At 42.3% G+C, this 20245-nt stretch overlaps 1 protein-coding gene across 8 annotated transcripts in view; it reads left to right on the top strand.

Moving 5' to 3' along the window:
* The window catches only part of SOX5 (SRY-box transcription factor 5), an 880866-nt gene extending 860958 nt beyond the window's left edge, over positions 1-19908 (top strand). For all 8 annotated transcript variants that reach the window (XM_030541505.1, XM_030541513.1, XM_030541529.1 and 5 more), the window contains 4 exons: positions 2762-2870; positions 3936-4109; positions 14481-14697; positions 19123-19908. In XM_030541505.1, coding sequence (XP_030397365.1) covers positions 2762-2870; positions 3936-4109; positions 14481-14697; positions 19123-19426 — 804 coding nt within the window. In that variant the 3' untranslated portion in view covers positions 19427-19908. The remainder of the gene's footprint in view (positions 1-2761; positions 2871-3935; positions 4110-14480; positions 14698-19122) is intronic.
* The last annotated feature ends 337 nt before the right edge of the window (positions 19909-20245 follow it).

The following is a 20245-nucleotide window of genomic DNA, read 5'->3' as shown; positions in this document are numbered from 1 at the left end:
GCTGTACCTTTTTTGACTTACAGGCTGTTCTGATGTATTGTAATTAAAGATAAATAACACATTCCCTCTCTCCCCCTCAGCCCCCATATGCCATCCTCTCCCCTTCCCTGCTCTTGAACTGACTGATGGTTAACGTAAGTCATGGCACAAAGGGGCATGACAAAAGCGCAGTGTTCTGTTTTGACATCATCTGTTTTGGAGTGATATCCTGTGAGAATTAGCTCAACTTCCACTTTAATAAAATAATTCAATTAGTAACTATATACTGCATGTTTTAGTAGCAGCAGGTTAGGGATTGCCTTGATGCTGAAATGCAGTCTGGACTTCCCTCTGATCATTTGTACCTTTGAGCCGTCTGGCGAGTCAGCTCAAAGCCATGTGGCTGAACAGTGCAGCTCAAGAAGTCGCATGCTTCTGTTGTTCTTTTCTACCCTCCGATGACCATTTTTCCTCTCTCACACTTCATCTAATGTGACTGAACCTCAAAATGCCAGACTCTTTGCAAGATGGACAGCTTCAGAGTACCTGTAGATTTGTTAAGTCAAACCCTGATAACAACGCATACCCAGCGTGTGCTTTATAGATGGCACGACACAATATTCCATGATTTTAAGACTGAATCAAATCATGTTGGTAGAATGTGATTCTGAATGTAACTGCCCCCAACTTTAAGAGCTGCATTTACTACATAAAGAAGAGCTGTTAAGCCAGTGGCCTTTGCGCTCTCAGCTCTGTTTCTCTACGAGGTTTATACATGATTCAGGAAAAATCATGTTTTAGTCTAAAAAAGAATTTTAAAAATCCCATCATATACCCAAATATCAGAAGACAGTGGAAGTTTTTGATACTTTAGGTTGACTGTGATTTTATTTTAAAATGGCCTCTGTCCTAAATAGGTTTGGACTATACCATTATGGTCTACGGAAGTTGAGGGTAAATTGTTTCTTAAGAAAACCATTGATTTGTATTATAGATATGAGATCCATTGCAGGGGGGAACAAAGTAAACTCATTACTGACTCTTTCTGAATACTTTCACGTTGTGTTGGAAAGGAGTGATGGGCTAACTTACGAAGGGTAAGTAGTTTGGTTCAGTTATACACCTGAAAGCTTGGGTGATTATTTGAAGTGTCTCCAAACTAACTGAATCTGGTGTGGCTGGAAATGTCACAAACACTTTCTCACTTGCGCTAGGCTGGCCCTGCTGTTTCTAGTTGGATTGGAAATACCACAAGAACAGTTTACCTTGCATTGTTTGGGCAGTAATGCATCCAGTTGCAGCCAGAAACCAGAAGTGCAGAGGTGAGCCAAGATGGAAGACACTGGGGAGGGACAGGAGTTAACACAATATTACATAAAGCTTTGGGGTGTTCAAAGCAGAAGTGTGGTTTGAGGTTCATTTCTAAATTTTAAGAAAAGCCTTGTCAAATAAAAGATACGTGATTTTAAATCTTTGGTTGAACCCAGGATCAAATTTATGAATCACCTCTCCATTTGTTTGTTTTTTCTTTCCTGCTTTCTTCTACAATATGATGAATTATCAGACTACATATAATCATTCTAGGGTCCCAGATTGCCAGGTGATCTAATGTTGTTTTTTAGTTTTGTTGAAATCTGACAGTCATCAAGAAAGGAACATATATCAACAGAGCAGTAAATTTTCCTTCAGGAGAAAGCTCAAAAGGATTTTTTCAACCAGAGTCACTTATAATTTGACACCATACCATTTCGTTAGCTTTGCAAAAGGAAAACTGTCTACATTTTGAAAATATGGGATTGTTTTCCAGAAAGATTTATTCTTACACAGATTATTGCCAAGAAAATAGCATATTTATGCAGAATATACCTCAGTACAAACAGCAGATAGATGGAAAATGGAACTCCTTTGTATTGGTAGATTTAAACAATTCAAAAAGAGGAAGGGATGTATTGAATAGGATGTTGGAATTATTTGCTTTGGGATATAGTGCTGGCAGTGTAGCCTGACCAGTTTCTTTAATTGGCAGAATATACTGTCTTGCTGCAATCCAGGGACCCCGTTTCTTCTATATCATAGATAGTTGTGACAGGGATGGAGCAGACATTCTAGATGAGAACACTAACCACTGCCCAAAACTCAGATTGAGTTGACACTGAACCTTTCCTGGGACATGAAAAAGTTTAATCTTAGTATTTGCTTCCATAGATTGCTTCCAAAAATACTAATAAAAACAATTAAGAGAAATGTTGCATGTCTCTGCATTTTGAGTTTAGGGCCTAGGGTGACCAGATGTCCTGATTTTATAGGGATAGTCCTGATGTTTGGGGCTTTTTCTTATATAGGCTCCTATTACCCCCCAGCCCCTGTCCTGATTTTTCACACTTTCTATCTGGTCACCCTCGTTCAGGCTGGGAGGAGAAATGGAGCTGCAGATATACTGCAAGAAAGCCTGCACCTTCTCGATTTCCAAACCAGTTTTGATGAGGCAGGGTGTAAAGAGGTCAAATATGCGTCATGCATCCGAAGTTTTGGGTGCTTAACTGAACCAAACTTTACAGCCCTACAAGGTTTAGTCATCACTACCTAATCAGCCAAATTTTAAAATGGAATAGTAGACTCTTAAATCATGTACATCCCTGAAAAAAGGTGTGTGTGTTTTTAAAGCCTTTTCCCAATAAATTCTTCAGGTTTGTTATTCCCCTTCCCTCCCAATTCTTCTAAATTACCTATGAACTTTGCAGTTGGATTTCCTGATCCAAGTCCAGTCATCTTCCCCATACAGGACAAAACAACACTGGAGAGCCTGACACAACAGCTGGCAGTAAAACAGAATGAAGACGGGAAATTTAGCCATGCTATGATGGATTTCAACATGAGTGGGGATTCTGACGGTCAGTAGGAATTACTTTTCCTTATTTCTAGTTAGGTATGTGCAGTGCGGGTTCCAGGCACCAGCTCAGCAAGCAGGTGCTTGGGGCAGCATGTCTCTTCAGCGGCAATTCGGCGGCGGGTCCCTCGGTCCCTCTCGGAAGGAAGGACCTGCCGCCAAAGAAGAAAGCGGTGTGGTGGAGCTGCCACCAATCGCGATCGTGGCTTTTTTTTTTCCCGCCGCTTGGGGCAGCAAAAATCCTGGAGTCGGCTCTGTGTATGTGCAGAAGAACACAAACTCCTTTTTAGGGGATGGGAGTGAAGGGCTGGGATAAGCGAGGAGTGGTCACTAACCAAGGCAGGAGAAATTATTCATATTGTGGTGTTTTAGATCCAGGGGCAATTTTATCATTCTGTGTCATGCACTCCGTTTGTCAAGGCTGGACCAAGAACACATTTATGACTGTAAAAATTAAGAAAAGAAAATAAGTAGATGTTGGATAACTGAGATCACACAGACTATAGAGCTGATCATCTATAGATGATGCATATGCTAGGTCTGTGAGAGCTGTTTGGATTTGATGACGCAAGCTTAATGCTTTTTTCTATCTCTGCTATTCCTTTTGGTATTGTGAAGGTGTAAGCACAAGCAAAGGCAGCTGTGCAAACGTTCATTTGCTAAAGATTTGCTTAAAAAAGCACCACTTAATGTTGCCATATATTAACACCCTTCTCATCACAAAGGAGGCAGGAAACAGGTAATGTAATACATTCAACATATTGTAAATAAGAAAACAAACAAACAAACCTCCATTCGTAAACGTTGTTTTTTTAGGTTAAGAACATTAAAAGAGCTTTACATTTTTCGTCTGCAAAAATGAGTGTGGCTCTTCATCAGATCAGATTTATACCATATCCAATATAGTTACAAACTAGACACAAGAAAAAAGAATATGATACACTTGAAGGATTCAAGGAGAAGAGAAAGCAGGGTGAATGCAGTTTGAACATATGTTTATTGAATGTGCACTATGTGATGAAGGTTATTGAAAGCACAAATTAGGTATGATTTTCTCTCCTCTTTTTAGGAAGTGCAGGTGTCTCAGAATCTAGAATTTATCGGGAATCCAGAGGGCGTGGAAGTAATGAACCCCATATCAAGCGTCCAATGAATGCCTTCATGGTGTGGGCTAAAGATGAGCGAAGGAAGATCCTTCAAGCCTTCCCTGACATGCACAACTCCAACATTAGCAAGATACTGGGTAAGGAAATTAACAAAGCACTGTATTTTCTGTAGCAGAACTCCTTGGTTTTGACTGAATATTTTAGAGATTTTAGGGCCTGACTGATAGTTCATAGACCCTCTGCTTATCCACATCATAGTTTTGGCAAGGACAACAGCAATACAAGGTTCACCATGCTGCCCAACCGTATGCATCAGCCATGATCTGGAGAGCCCATTCAGCTTGCCAGTTGTGGTGGTGTTTTTGGCATGAAGACACTGGCCTACCAGGAACTGGACAAAGAACTCTAGCTCATTCCCACAAGCCACTGAATAATTATAAGAAGACTTTTTGTTACACTTTTTGGTGACAGCTTTTGTTTACTGACTCTTATTTATCTAATTTTTTATAAGGCTGCCCACCTCAGTATCTGGTTCATAACCTAGTGTGCTGTGTTCAAATGAATGATCTAAAGATGAAAGGTCCTGTATTCTAAAATATGTCTTTTTAAAAAAAACAACTGGTAGTATAGTATCAGAGGGGTAGCCGTGTTACTCTGGATCTGTAAAAATATGAAGTGAGTATTCACCCACGAAAGCTCATGCTCCAAAACATCTGTTAGTCTATAAGGTGCCACAGGATTCTTTGCAACTGGTAGTATGATATTTCGGTCATATTACATCTCTCTAATGCATGATCCATACACCAAGAATATTCTGAGAAGATTCACTTCAGAGAAGGAAGATCAGAACTTACGTGTATATCCCCATCCACTCCCCATATCACACATAATACATATTTGCCATGGATATCTGCTAGTAAATCCCATGCACCAGTCTTCAGACCTTTCTATACTTACTTAAACACTTAGGCCAAATTCTGCCCTACATTAGACCCTTGGGACACTTTGAAGAGTAGAAAGGGAATAATTGAGGACTGAATTTGGCTCATAGGGCTAGATTCACCAAGGAACATAGGCATGGGGAGGCTGAGCATTGCCATGCCTAACTTTTAGATGCCTAGAAAATCACTGGAATCCTCAAAGCCTGAGTAGGGACCTAGGTTATCTATTCAGTGAATGGAGAGAGATGGGCACCGTAGAACGAGATTCACAAGAGTCAGCAGGCTAGGCAGCTACTTGCATAAACTAGCCAATGGGAGATGTGAAGCTGAGAGGTTGAGGCTAAAACCTGCTCCTTTTTCAGAGAGTTGTCTAAGTCCAGGCTGCCTCCCTCTCTGCTTGAGATTCTTAGCTGCAGCTTCTCTCTTAGCCTCTGTGGTGGTGGCAGAGGTGGATGAGCTTCCACATAATTTTTAGCCCAGTAGCTAGGGTACTCACCTGCAATGTGGGAGAACTAGTATCTGTCACCTTTTACGTGCATGTTGTAACCCAGGGGCAGGCAATCTTTTTGGCCCAAGGGCTGCATCCAGTTTCCAAAATTGTATGCAGGGCCGGTTAGAGGAGGCCGAACAGCCAGGTGTGGCCCGGCCCTGCCACCTATCCTTCCCCAGGGCCGGCTTTAAGCTGATTCACCCGATTCCCCAGAATCGGGCCCCGCGCTGAAGAGGGCCCCGCTCTGAGGGTCTTCGGTGGCATTTCAGCAGCAGAAAACCCAGTGCCGCGGAAAACCCAGAGCAGACACCCCGCCACCAAGTATTCTGATCGGGCCCCGCGGGTCATAAAGCTGGCCCTGTCCACCCCCTCCTGCTTCTCACCCCGACGGCCCCTCCGGGACTCCTGCCCCATCCAACTCCCCCGTTCCCTGTCCCCTGACAGCCCCCGAACGCCCTGCCCCTGACTGTCCCCCACCACCCCATCCAACCCCTCCTCTCCTTCCTGACTGCCCCCCAGGATCCCTGCCCCATCTAACCACCCCTTCCTGACCACCCCCAGAACCTCTGCCCCTGACTGCCCCCCACCACTCCATGCAACCCTCCCTCTCCTTCCTGACTGCCCCCCTCGGGACCCTTGCCCCCATTCAACCCACTCCCTGCCCCTTTACCGTGCTGCCTGGAGCACCATTTGCTGGCGGCACTACAGCCATGCCACCCAGAGCACCAGGACAGGCAGCTGCACCACCCAGCTGGAGCCAGCCACACCACTGCACAGCACAGAGCACCGAGTCAGGCCGCGGCTCTGCAGGTACGCAGAGTATTGTGCCGGCAGCAGGGTGAGCTGAGACCGCGGGGGAGTGGGAACAGCAGGGGAGGAGCCAGGGGCTAGCCTCCCCAGCCACGAGCTCAGGAGCTGGGCTGAAGGGTACTGCGGGCCGTAGTTTGCCCACCTCTGTTGTAACCACTGGATAGCCTGAGGTTGGGTTTCCTCAGTCTCTCCTCTTGAAGCTGTTCCATTGTGACTACATAATAAAAAAATCATTGTGCTAGGGCAGGGGTTGGCAATCTTTCAGAAGTGCTGTGCCAAGTCATCATTTATTCACTCTAATGTAAGGTTTTGCGGGCCGGTCATACATTTTAATTTTTTTAGAAGGTCTCTTTCTATAAGTCTATAATGTATAACTAAACTATTGTTGTATGTAAAGTAAATAAGGTTTTTAAAATGTCTAAGAAGCTTCATTTAAAATTAAATTAAAATGCAGAGCCCCCTGGGCCAGTGGCCAGGACCCGGGCAGTGTGAGTGCTACTGAAAATCAGTTCATGCACCACCTTTGGCACACATGCCATAGGTTGCCTACCCGTGTGCTAGAGAGAGAGAACAAACATGAGCATGCAGGAGAATAACTCTGTCACCTTGTGCTTAAAGTACTACTGGGGAGGTGGGAGACTCAGGATCCAGTTCCCCTGCTCCAGTGAGTCTTTAAAATTACTAATCCACAGTGCAACAGCTGAACCTGAGGGAGCCTCACATCAGAATACCCCACAGCCCAGTGGTTAGGGAATTCACCTCAGAGGTAGTAACTGCCAGCTCAATTCCCTTCTACCTCTCAGGTGGAGGGGAGACTTGAACTGCATGTCTCCCATGTCCCAGGTGAGTACCTAACAACTAGGCTATAGGTAAGGTCCTCCCTGTCTTGCCATTTTATGTAAGCTTGCCTATAGGTGCTCAATCTGGTAAGCAAGGTCTGAGGCCACTTATCAAATCAGGCCTGCAGCTGAGTTAGGCAGAGGAATGCCTATCTTCCCCCAGTTCATGAATTACTCAAGGGCACAGGCATCCAGTTGCCTGTCATGAGGCTGCAGTACACATGCTCAGAGGCAGAAACACAGGTGCCTAGGCAACTTATACACGAAAAATCACTGAGCGATTTTAGGCACCTACAGCTTTGGTGACAGCTGAGCAGGGATTTTGTGAATTCAAGTGGGGCCTGATTCTGGAATTTAGGTGCTTAAGTCCTGTTGTGGATCAAGCTCACAGAGGCCAATGAATTACCCTCATATGTTTCTAAAAGAAATTATTGGTGAGTAAATCTAAGATGTAATACTGTTCTACTGATATGGCGTGGTGCTGTTATACATTTTATATATGAGGAGGGCTAAAAGTGTGAGCATGAAAATATTTGCGTGAGCAAGGCTTGACTGGTTTTGGGAATGGCATGAGAAATTTAATTGGATATAATGGCAATGTTAAAAAGGCTTGACTAGTTAGAGAGGTGGTGACTATGCTGAGGTTAAACTGGTCAGAGGTATTAGAAGATAAGATTAGATTGGTTAGAGCGATATTATGATAAGGTAGCAGCAGGGTGAAATTAAAGATGAGATTAAATTGATATTGTTTCTGATACGACATTATCCCTTGATTAAAAGGGTGGCATGAGCTGATTAGATTAGTTAGAGGAACAGGACAAGAAGGCTAAATTGGTGGTAAGATAAATGTATACTGGTTAAAAGGGATTAGACTGGTTACAGGTGTGTGATGTGATTAGACTAGGGTCCAGAGGCAGTAACAGTTTTGGTCTGTCTATAAATTTAGAGTAGGCCTGATTAAACCTGCCTTTTAATCAGCTTCAAAAATCTACAAAGATCATTCTGAATGGCCTTTTTCATATCGAAAGTACAAAGTGAGCTTGATGTTTCCCCTCTTAACTGATTGTTTTGGATAACAACTTCCGACAGCACACTGCTAATTCATTCTGCTTAAAACAGGCGCTTGAGCTAGGCTGACATTTTATACAGTCTCTGGGGATTCTGGTTGACATTTTAAAGGGCTTCTAAGCATTTTATAATACCCTAAAATCTGGTTTTAATAAGCCATTCTGCTGAAATTGTTAACATAAGGAATCACCTTTTACTGTTTGGCGCTAGATCAGGGGGATATGGGGACATCTTTTTCTGATTAGATATACAGTAGTTGGAGTAAAATGTGCAAATTCATTACAGATCCTGTAGAGGTGACAGACAACATAGCTGACTCCAAACTCTATATTGTGTTGCTGCCAGATACAGGAAGAAACTATGTTTGAAGGCAGTAAGAGATGTAGTTTCTTTTCCTTTCCAGCATCACATTTATTTATTTTTTAACCTTCCTCCTCTGCAATAGAGAGGGATGCCCTGATATCCTTTTTCTTGACAGAAATGTTACAAAGGTCTTTCCTCAATTGCAAAAGGCCAGTCTTTTGAAATCAGCAGGGAGCTCTCTGGTGAAGGGTGAGCAACTAGAAACCTACAGATCAACCAGGTGTTTGGGTCTCTTTGTGAAAAGCCATGATTATTATATGTTTTAAGCAGAGTGGCTACAAACTGGGGTCACAGAGCAGCACTGTCACTGAGATGGGGTTGCCACTGAGACGAGGTCATTTTTACAGTGAAATGAGAGGCGTGCCCTTCGCTGCACTAGAATTCTCTAGGGATTATGTTTGACACTATGGTATTATGTTTTAAGCATAAAAATTAGATACACAGATTTGTCACTAAATTCATCTGTGCATACGTTTGTCATCCATCTGTTCATTGCAACTTGAAGTTGTGGAGATTAGGTTTTTTATTAAATTGTTAAGAAATCTGTTAAAAAAAACTGGTCTGCTGGACCCCCCTTAAATGTTGTTAATGTATTCCTTAGATATGTTTTTAAATATATATAAATTAATTTTAGAAATAGATCTACAATATACATATGAAGATTTATAAAAGGTAAAATAGGAAGTTACCTCCCAAATCTCTACTCCACTAATGGAGGTGTCTGTATCAGTGGTCTTCAACCTGGTGTCTGCAGACTATTTCTAAGGTTTCAAAGGGGTCGGCACCTTCATTTGAAATGTTTTAGGGGTCTGCAAATGAAAAAGGTTGAAAACCACGGGTCTATATCAATCAAAAAAAAAATCAGCCTGAGGCAGACACCCAGCATCTAAAATTTCAGTCTGGATGTTTAAAGTTTTGCAGAGTTATAAGCAACTGAAAACAGCATCTTAACTCTATGTGGTATTACCAGCTCTACTTGTACTATATATGTGTGTTTGTAGATGTACTCTCTGAGCCGGGGGAGGGATAGCTCAGTGGTTTGAGCATTAGCCTGCTAAACTGTGCATTCAATCCTGAGGGGGCCATCTAGGGAACTGGGGAAAAAATCTGTCTGGGGATTGGTCCTTCTTTGAGCAGGGGGTTGGACTAGATGACCTTCTGAGGTCCCTTCCAACCCTGATATTCTATGATTGTGATCTGTGCGTGCAGATCTCTGCAGATGACCACTGATGTCATCAGGGTTTCATGTGGGTGCAGCAATATGCATGCAGAGATCCCAAGGCAGGACTGGAGCCATATGCAGTGTTGACAATTGCAGTTTTATCATGAATGAGTCTCATGATAGCTAGTATTTTTTCTCAGAGCCCTAGCTACCATATTCATGAGATTGTGAGAAGCCTAGCTATCATTTTTTTTAAAGTAATTTCTGCTCTTCATGGTTATAGAGAAAAACTTGACAATGTGACCCAAGCACACATTAAAGGCACAAACACCAGAAGTCACATAAAAAACACCCAAAATGTAAAGAGATTTTTAAAAATCTCATGATTTTTGAATTTTTGCTTGGGATTGACAATAATGTGTGTGGGTATTTATATACACATATAAAATAAAATCAGCCTTGCAAAACTTATCATGAAAACATTCTGTCCAAGAAAAAATATACTTACCTAACTTTATTTTGTTGATTGATGACAGTAGCCTTGATCATGCTGTATGACCTGTAATGGCTGACCCCTGAATCTGCACATACTCCCATTAACTTCATGAGGTCTTACATAAAGATCTGCGTCTCATTCTTTATCTATTATATTTGATAGATACACTCTAGAATATGAACAGTTCATACTGAGACCCACAGCAGCGTGCCAAATTTTGCATATTAGTAAGTAAGCAAATGAAAACGATAAACAGAAAATCAAGGATACTTCATCACAAAATCTGCTTTTTATTTATTTTGACAAGCATAGTTTAGTTTTAATTATTTATGATATTTCAAAACACTAGTAAATGATCTTTAGTATATTTTGTAAAAACAATAAAGTCACAGTAATAGGAGGTATCACTTCAGGAGGCAGCTATTAAGTATTTGCTAGGAAGAGAGGTGAAGCTGCCAGGATTTTTGCACTATTGAGATTGCAGCTTGCAAGGGGGGAAATAATGAATGACATTTATGTGTAAATATTACAAATTGAGATATATATGAAAATGTCAGTACCTGTGGCCCTGGGCCTACACAAATTTATGCATGTGCTTAACTTTATGCACGGAGGTCTGCCTTCCCAGATCCGATTGGAGAGCTGGGGCTACTGGCATCAGTCAACACAGTAAAAGATGGTTTAAGTAAATTTTGTGTGTGGACAGAACATTTTCATCAGAATTTTACAAGGCTGATTTTATTTGATATATTCGTTTAAATACATACATACCACTATAGCTCCAATCCTGCATTGTCGGAGAATTCAGTGTATACAGCTAAGCACATGCATATGTCTTTGCAGGATGAAGGCTTATGTTCATTATTCTGTTATGTTTTTCTATGATCCATTTATTCCCAAAACTAACAGTGATAAGTACGGAGTATTCAGAATCTTAATTTAGTTTGTGATATATACCGCATATATTACGTACCTGCTTGTATATTTACATATTTATTGTTTTTGTAAATACAAGATACTTAATGGGAGGGGGGAGAACTTCTATATAATCATTCATCATTTCATATGTAGAGCATTAGGAGTCAGATATAAGTGCAAATGATCACCAGTAATTACATGTGATCATTTGCACTTATAGCTGACATGTACAGATGCTAAGCTGTAGGTGAGATTTGTACATATCCTTTCTAAAAATGGTTTTTGATCTTTGACCACTTCAATTCTCTCTCCATATGCACATTTACCACTAAACTCACACGCACATGCTTTCACATCACTCATCAGAGAGTCTGAAATAGCCTGTGGTGCCTTCTCTTCTCTGATATTTAACATACTTTAAGAAAAAAAAGTAATTTAGGTTTTCAGCTTTATTATTTATTAATGAAAACTGTTTGTCAGCATAAACTATTATTTTTAAACCAGTAGGTGCTAAAATGGTGTTTATGGCCTGCGGGTTCTAGATTCACTTAGCCTTAGTGACTTACTTAGTGACTTCCTCAGACTTTAGAGAAGCCAATATACTGAAGAAGGGATAAAATGGAGCCACATCTTGGCACCCTAGAACCCTATTTGCAGGATCTAGCCCTAACTCTCAAATGTGTAACACCAACAATTTTAGGCCCCATCTACAGTCCCACACAGGCTTCCCCTGGGTCAGCTGCATAGGTGGACCAGGTTCTGGCAGTTCCCAGATGTTTATCACTGTCAGCTAACCTGATCAGGATTTGGCAGTCAGTGGGAAAGAGGTAGCTATTGAATGTCAGTGTCAGTTTTTACAGTCACTTTCCTGGCTATAACCACTAGGAAATGACTTTTCTCTTCAGGAGACCACCAAGCTGCTTTCCATGCTCCTTTATGTATTGGCAGTAAAAGGATACATGATTGACTCCACACTAATTGTACTAAGAGATGACTTTTCATTGCTCCATTCAGATTAGACATTTTCCCTTAGGTCAGTTACCACTAGATGTGAGGTAGGATCAGTATTCTGTACTCAGCCATTTAGTCTTTCATTACAGAAACCCATACTGGCATTTGGAATGAAGCTTCAACAAAGCAGAGCACCGAGAAAACTGATATCAGCCAGTGGGCTCTGTCTTCCCAAGGGCACTTTCCTGAAAGAATCAGACTGTTTTCTTCATAAGGAAGAGAGAACTGTGCTTTTTTATATTGAAAAGACAGTTTTGGGAGCACAGTGAGCTAAGAACACTGAGTAATAGCATGAGCTAAGTACAGAATGAGTAACAACGAAGGAAAGTACTGTAAGTCAAATATGACATTCTGAACCTATTATGTTGAGAAATTATGCAGACTTGTTTCCAGTAGGAAAATGGACTATTTTCCAACCAGTTTTTCCTTCTGGGGCATATATTTCACAGTTTGGTCCATCAGTGTTGCCTGGAATGGATCTTGTCCTGAAGCAATCCTACAGTTCATTGAATAATTTCCAAAGAATTTTTTATTCAGGGTATCTTGCTGCATTTTTTCAGGCATTATCTATTTGAGGGTTTTTTTAATTTTTTTAATTTTTCACTTTATAAATTTCATGGGACATTTTTAAATAAAATACTCATTTTTCTATTATTCACCCAGCATATACACAGCAGCACAGAGCTAAAGTTAATGATCATCCATTGAAGCAAGAATATTTTAATTTATACAGTAGTTATCAAAATATTGTATATTAATGCTCTGTCTCCAACTGCTCATTTGTCACATGGGAACAACTCTTTTGCTCCTCTGGATTCTTTTTAATAGTACCTTGTACCAGTGGTTCTCAACCCAGTGTATGTCTCTCCCTGAGGGTACGCTGAGGTCTTCCAGGGGTACAGCAACTGATCTAGATATTTGCCTAGTTTTACAACAGACTACGTAAAAAGCACTGGCAAAGTCAGTACAAACTAAAATTTCATACAATGACTTGTTTATACTGCTCTGTGTACTATACACTGAACTGTAAGTACAGTATTTATATTCCAATCGATTTATTTTATAATTATATGGTGAAAATGAGAAAGCAATTTTTTAATGTGTGCTGTGACACTTTTGTATTTTTGTGTCGGACTGTGTAAGCAAGTAGTTTTTAAGTGAGGTGTAACTTGGGGGTACAGAAGACAAATCAGACTCCTGAAAGGGCAACAGTAGTCTAGAAAGGTTGAGAGCCACTGCCTTATACTTAAGTAGGATTTTTCATCCCAAAGAACCAGACTCTAGCTTGGTACTTTATGGGACTATATGGGAACTAGTCCTCTCGTCACTGAAATTCTACCTCAGAAGCAGTTGCACCAGGCTTGAATGGGAGCAATCTAGGGCCCTAGTCACACTACAACATGAGGGTCCCTGGGCCACAGCCCCACATCATAACCCTGACGCCAAATGGTGTGTTGATGGCAGGGAACTTCCTTCCCAGATAAAGAAAGGCAAAGACATGGCCCTTTCTTCTCACTCATCCCACCTCACCCCAGGAGTAGCAGCAGGTGTTTGTTCTGGCCCCAGAAAGGCAGAGATAAAAGCAGAGGAGCCCTCTTGCAGCTATTTCTGTAATGGGTGAGCCAGGCCCACTGCATTCTTCACCTCCTGCTATATACAGAGTCCTTCCCACTGTAGAGGGTTTTGGAGTTAACACCTCACTGGGATGCACTGGACAATTCATATCTCTCAGAGCTATTGTTTCAGGCTCTCTGAAGACTCAGGCAAAATTCAGCACATTGGTTATGCTCAGTTTATGTTTTCAAGCTTTTTGTTATAACCATGAGAGCTAGAAAGATACTTGTTTTAAAAAAATGAAAGCTTAGACTTTGATGTAAGCCTGATCTTAGGAACCAAGGCCCCAGCGTGCCTATATTTTAATCCAGCCCAGGGTGGAATGCAGTAGCTAGTTCGTAGCACACAGGAACATTAGAACAGGAAGTGAAGATGAGTACCATGCTTAAATGAAACTACAGAAGAACACAGGCAGACTAGAATCTAAACAGCCAAATATGACTTTGCCCAAGCCATTGAGATTCGCAACCTACTTTTAAAAAGTGTCAGAGAGCTTTAATAATTACTGTGGTTTGGACCTTGGGGTTATGTCTCATCTATGTGTAGCAGCAGTGTCCATGAAATATTGACTCAAAAAAGAAAGAATGCCACGTACAAAGCTACCTGCATCACATGGGCATACCCTGGAGGTTTACCTGCCAAATAAAAACTAGTTGTGACCCTCCTTATCTAAAAGTGCTGTTTCACAGCCCAGAGCCCCAGGACCGGGGGTATCTTGTTCTTAATGACCTGCTTATTTGCCTTTCTCTGAATGGGAAAGGGGCAGGGTTCTCATTTCTCATTCTTCTTATGACAGGATCTCGCTGGAAAGCTATGACAAACCTAGAGAAGCAGCCATACTATGAGGAGCAGGCCCGACTCAGCAAGCAACATCTGGAGAAATACCCAGACTATAAATACAAGCCCAGGCCGAAGCGCACCTGTCTTGTGGATGGCAAAAAATTGCGGATCGGCGAGTACAAGGCAATCATGCGCAACAGGCGACAAGAGATGAGGCAGTATTTTAATGTTGGGTAAGGGCCTGTCATATTTTTTATTTCAGTAGAAATTATTTTTCTGGGGTTGTCCTTGTTTCAAAGCTGTAAACATATTTTATTATGAGGTAAATAACGTGTTGCTAACTATGACAGAGGACTCTCACCTCTTGTGAGTGCCTCCTGTTGGCTGAGTGTGAACCGTCACTCGCTATTTCAGCTCTCAGCGCCCCCTGTCAGCTGTTAACCACATCAAGTGGGTTTTCAGTGGCCCAGCCCTGCAGCCAGGTCACACACAGTCAATATGTGAAGGAATAAGCAAACCCCTTCTGGGGTAACAAAACTCCAGCAGGGCCTTTCACTATGCTCTGGTTGGTAGCTGCAGGCCTGCCCTCGGGGCTCAGTTCTTGGCCCTTCTGGGCTAGCTTTAAGTCTGTCCATAGCCTGATATAGAGCAGTGCCCCCAGCCCTTTCTCCCTGGAGACTCTGTTCTTGGTGGTTCTGTGGTATCCCAGCTGTCCAGCCAGGTTACTCCTTAATTCCAGTCCCCTTCTGGGGGAAATAAAGTGCAACATGTGGTTGGCCTGCTTCAGGGTCTTCAGCCCATCGCTGGACCTATTTAAATCCCCAGCCCCTTTCTTAGGCTTTTAATGCAGAGTCTTATTCTCTCCTTGGGGCTTAGGCCACTTCTCCAGTGGCCAGGGAATCTAGACCCGCCAACTGCTCTGGGTCCCAACCCAGGGACCTGCAAATAGCAGCCATGTGCTGCTTCCTTTAACTCTGGTGCTGCTGCTATTCCCTGGGCCACTTCCCGTGTAACCCCTTCCTCTTCACCTTTATCTCAGGGGTCTCTGTCTTTTCCTTGCTTGAGCACAGTCTCTCGCAGGCCTCTTTACCAATGAGGTTTGGAGCCTTCCAGTCCTTCTTCCCTCTTCTGGTCCCAGCCAGCCCCTGACCTGCTCAGCCTTTGCAGCTCCTTTTATCTGAGCCTGCTATGCTCTGATTGGCTGCTTCCCTGCAGCATTTCTAGGCAGGCCAGGAGGACCCACATTCACTGCTCCTTTTCCTAGGGCGGGGTGTGGCAGGACCACAAGACCTCCAGCAGGGGGCCTCAAAGGGCCTGATACACCCATCACACTAACATAATATGAAGCTCATCTTTAAAGGCTATGTGGTCCATATAGCTGTGACCTGGAAGTCAAGAGATCTGTTCATGCTCTGCTATTTAATTTTGGCCAACTGGGCTTCAGTTTCCACATCTATAATATGGCGATAATACTTGCTCATCTTGACCGCATCTTCGGATGAAGTGCACCACACATGTGCTAAGTATTTCTCATTATGGTGTTTTACAGAATCTATATGAATTAATCTATTGATAGTGTCTATAGCTCCCAAGGCCAGAAACACTAGCTCACATTCAAGGGGTTCAGCAAGCCGTCGGCTAAAAGACTGCTCAGCAATGCTATTGAAGACCTGAATGCCCATGGCAGATTGAGCCTTGCTAGTAAGGTCAGTGAGGATATAGGCGTAAAATATCCTCAACCAACTCACGCTAGTCACATGTGATGAGATTACTTCAGTCCATGGGCATTAGCGGTGCCAGAGAGTCTGTGGTAAGTTGAATGCTAGTGAGGGGTTCAGATCTCAAGAGGACTGGTTCAGAGAAACATCCAAAGGTTTGTATGTTAGTCAAGACCTAGTTCTCTGCTTTTTAATCTAGAAACCTGCCTGGAAGGTTCTTTCTGCAACTACTGTTTGGTTTTGGCTACAGATAGGTGAGAAGTATTGCAAGGACAGACGTTCTTGTGATATTTCCACAGCTGGTCCAGGAAACACAGAGCTACACAAAAAAACTGTTTTTGTTTAAAAAAAATAGTCAACTAGCCTTAGAAAAATTGGAATCTGGGCTCGGTTTTCCTTTTGGGGTGAAAAAGGAATGCTTTTTGTTTATTGTACCAGAACCGGGTCACCTGTCTCTAGTTAATGGGTATGAATAGCAGTAAAGGGGAAAATAGCTGCCCCATTACTGTTAAGTGTCCTTAGACAGTGTTTTGAACAGCTACAGTGTACATTGTTATTATAAGCAGCTCAACAGAGAAATTTGAGCTGCTTAACCCTGTGGTGCTGGCAGGTTCGGTGATCCCACTAGTAAGCACTGAAACAAACACAGGAAAGTCAGCCAACATTCGGCATCAAGAGATTAGAAAAACGAGGAGGGAGGGTCTTTCTGAGAAAGATAGGTGGCAACAGAGCCCCCCCAAATACCACTTATCTCGCTGACATGCATGGCTTTACAATTTTTTTAAACTAATCTTGCAATATTTTTAATATTATTATTTAACTTTCCAGATGAATCTGACAAGTACCCTATCTGAAAACAAGACATGTTGGAGATAGTTTGTCTAGAATTTAGAGCAGGGACTGGGGGAGGATGGGGGTGAAATCCAGGTTCCACTGAAGTCAGTGGTAAAACTCCCATTGACTTCAATCAGTATTTGATCCTGGAAGTCAGGTTCTGTTCCTGGCTTTGCCCCTGATTCACTGCAGGACCCAGTGCAAGTCATTACGACCAGATTTTTGAACGATTTAGGCACCAGAATCAATGGCCAGATTTTCAAGAGTTTTGAAAGTCTGTCCGCAAGCATCACAATAGTCAAGACTTGGCTCTTTTGAAAATCTGACCCTTAATCTCTGTCAGCCTCGTCATCTCTAAAAGGGGGCTAAAAATGCTTACCTTACAGAGCCATCACAAACCTTAATACATCAATGGCTATAAAGAGCTTGAGATCTTCTGATGGAAGGCACTACAGGAGTGGCAGATATTATTCTTCAGTTATGAAATGCAAGCGACATTACAGAAGAAAAGTGAAACTCAACAAACGTTTGGCCTATGAGCAGCACCATTTGAGTGCAGTGTTCCGATTATTATATATTAAAAGCCATTTAAAAACACTGAATAAGGCTAGTTGCAGAAATGCTATCGCTAGGTGTTTCTGTTGAATTAAGAATAAAAGCAAAATATGTTCTCCCTATTTACAGGCTAAGCCCTTAGTTGAGGCAACTATATTGTTTTGAAAATAAGGAATTGATGCTCGCAGGTTAGCAGGCTTCCCTAGGACAGCAACAAGCAAGTACATTAAAAATGTGGCAAATCATTCCAAATAAATGTTCAGTTGCTTGGGACTGCTTAATCTGTTGGGATCGCTGTGCTGTGCAAGGCTTACTGGGAAGTCAGTGAACAGTCAGGCTCAGGAACAGGAGATGGTTTCATTCTTAATTTAAAATGTTCATCTCAAGAGATTTCACCCTGTCTCCTGTGGCAAGGCTTTTCAGTACAGATGGACACACCACTGATGATATTACAATATGCAGCATGTACTGAAGGGTATTACTGCAATGGAATTACTTCATGCAGCAAGGAAACAAAAGGAGCATGAATTTTAAACCTCTAGGCTTGTTAGGACCCTGGAGCTTCTCAGGGACATAAACTCTGGTACAACACAGCTAGTGTTCCACATGAAAAAGGAATTTTGATGGCCTGACATAATTCTCTTTTCGTTACCTTGTACATGTTTCCAAGGCTTAAATGTCCTATAGAGGATTTGTATCAAACACTGATGTTGCTCTGTTTATTTTAAAACAATGCATGTCTAAGTCTGGCTTTTCCTAGTTTTGTCTGCCATCCCTGAGAGGATCTACTTTTCACCAATATCCCTCACTGTTCCAGGGTGTTGTCCATACCTATCAATGATCCCTCTTCTCCTCACCCACCTCTGTGTGGACATTGCATATGCCACCTCCAGGGTTACATGGAGGTCTTGGGGATCACCCACACTCCCACGTGGGTCCCAGAAAGGCTTGTGCTCCTCCCTACAAGCCATCAGGTTTCCAAATAAACTCCATATTCCTAGCCTATGTCAAGCTTTCAAATGGAAGCCTGGTCCTTTTCCCTATTCCACCAATAGACTCTCTCAGGAACTTCCTCCACTCATCATCTCTCTCCTGACACCAAAACCTTGCTGTTTGTTTCTGGCCCTAGTTGCACTCTGCAACTTTTTATTTTTATTTTTTTTGGTGTGTGGGGGGGGGATCTTTTTTAATCGTTGGACCACGGGTGGCGGGATGTTTGTCATTGGCTGTGTACTCATAGACATTCCATTCACCCAGTAAGGAACCTTGCGCCTTAGGCAAGTTCTAAAGTTCAGATACAGATCAAACATCTCCAAAGTTTGGTGGTGTTTGAATCAGTGATTTGGTTCAGGCCTAACATTAGTCATAGGATCAAGTGTCAAAGCTTGGAAGATTATGGGTGGGAGGGGTCTGGTGTGGACCATCTAGGGATCCACTCCACCAAGCCCAATAATAATAGTCCTTGTGACTTTATAGCCTGTCCTGCTATAGGAATAGGAACTCTCTTTGCTCCTGCTCATATTTAAATGCCCTTTTATTTTTCAACAACAGGCAACAAGCACAGATTCCTATTGCCACCGCCGGTGTAGTCTACCCAGGAGCCATCGCGATGGCAGGAATGCCCTCCCCCCATTTGCCATCAGAGCACTCGAGTGTGTCCAGCAGCCCGGAGCCCGGGATGCCTGTCATCCAGAGCACTTACGGCATCAAAGGCGAGGAGCCGCACATCAAAGAGGAGATGCAGGCCAATGACATCAATGGAGAAATCTACGACGAGTATGACGAAGAAGAGGACGACCCTGATGTGGACTACGGCAGTGACAGTGAAAATCACATTGCAGGACAAGCCAACTGATAAGGGTCCAAATATTGTGTGACCTTACAGGACTTCAAGGAAAAAAAAAAAAAGCCCCACTTGGTTTATCCTTACCAGTGGCCAAGCACATTAACTTTCTCATACACTGACTGTTACTTTAACTGTTAGTCTTAACTAGTTGGGACATCAGCTGACTAATAGACATCAGCCTGCATTTAAAAAAAAAAAAAAGGCCCAGAAGAAAGAAAACAACGTCGATAACACCAACAAAAGAATGAAATAAGCTATGGGTAAAATAATGCCAGTAATTCAGCTGCTATAACCAAGCACTGAAGTCTTACCCGTTGACCTTTTATTATAATTTTTTTTTTTCAAATAAACTTTATGGCTGTTTGTTCTACAATGTTTTAGAAATTCTCACTCAGGTACACAGTGCCAACAAGTGGCTTGTGAATGTGTTTTGTTGTTTTGTGCTACAGTTTAAAGAGAAGTAATTTTTTTTTTTGGTAATGCACCTGACAGAAAAAAAAAAAAAGTCAATTCCTTTTACCCCTCTGCCGCCTCCTCCTCCTCCTTTTCCCTTCTTCTTTGAATATTTAGGGTTGGAGGCACGCATGTGTGTGTATGGTGGGGAAGGGAGTTGGGAGTCTCTTTCTGTAAACCCCAACAAGCAATTATTTCCTTTCTAGAGAGGACTTCTCTTCATCAGTTGCACACCACACTGAGTCTTTGACAAGTGCCAAATTTGTACTAAAGCGCTGAACTAGTTCAATTTTATTTTTCCGGTTGGTTGCTTTTGTTTCTTGTTCTGTCTTAAGTTAGGACAGTGTTATGTCTTAGACAATCCCTTGAAGAACC

This window comes from Gopherus evgoodei, chromosome 1 (genome assembly GCF_007399415.2).
Source record: "Gopherus evgoodei ecotype Sinaloan lineage chromosome 1, rGopEvg1_v1.p, whole genome shotgun sequence".
Lineage (NCBI taxonomy): Eukaryota > Metazoa > Chordata > Testudines > Testudinidae > Gopherus > Gopherus evgoodei.
The sequence above is the reverse complement of the archived record's forward strand: the minus strand, read 5'-3'. Positions and strand labels throughout refer to the sequence as shown.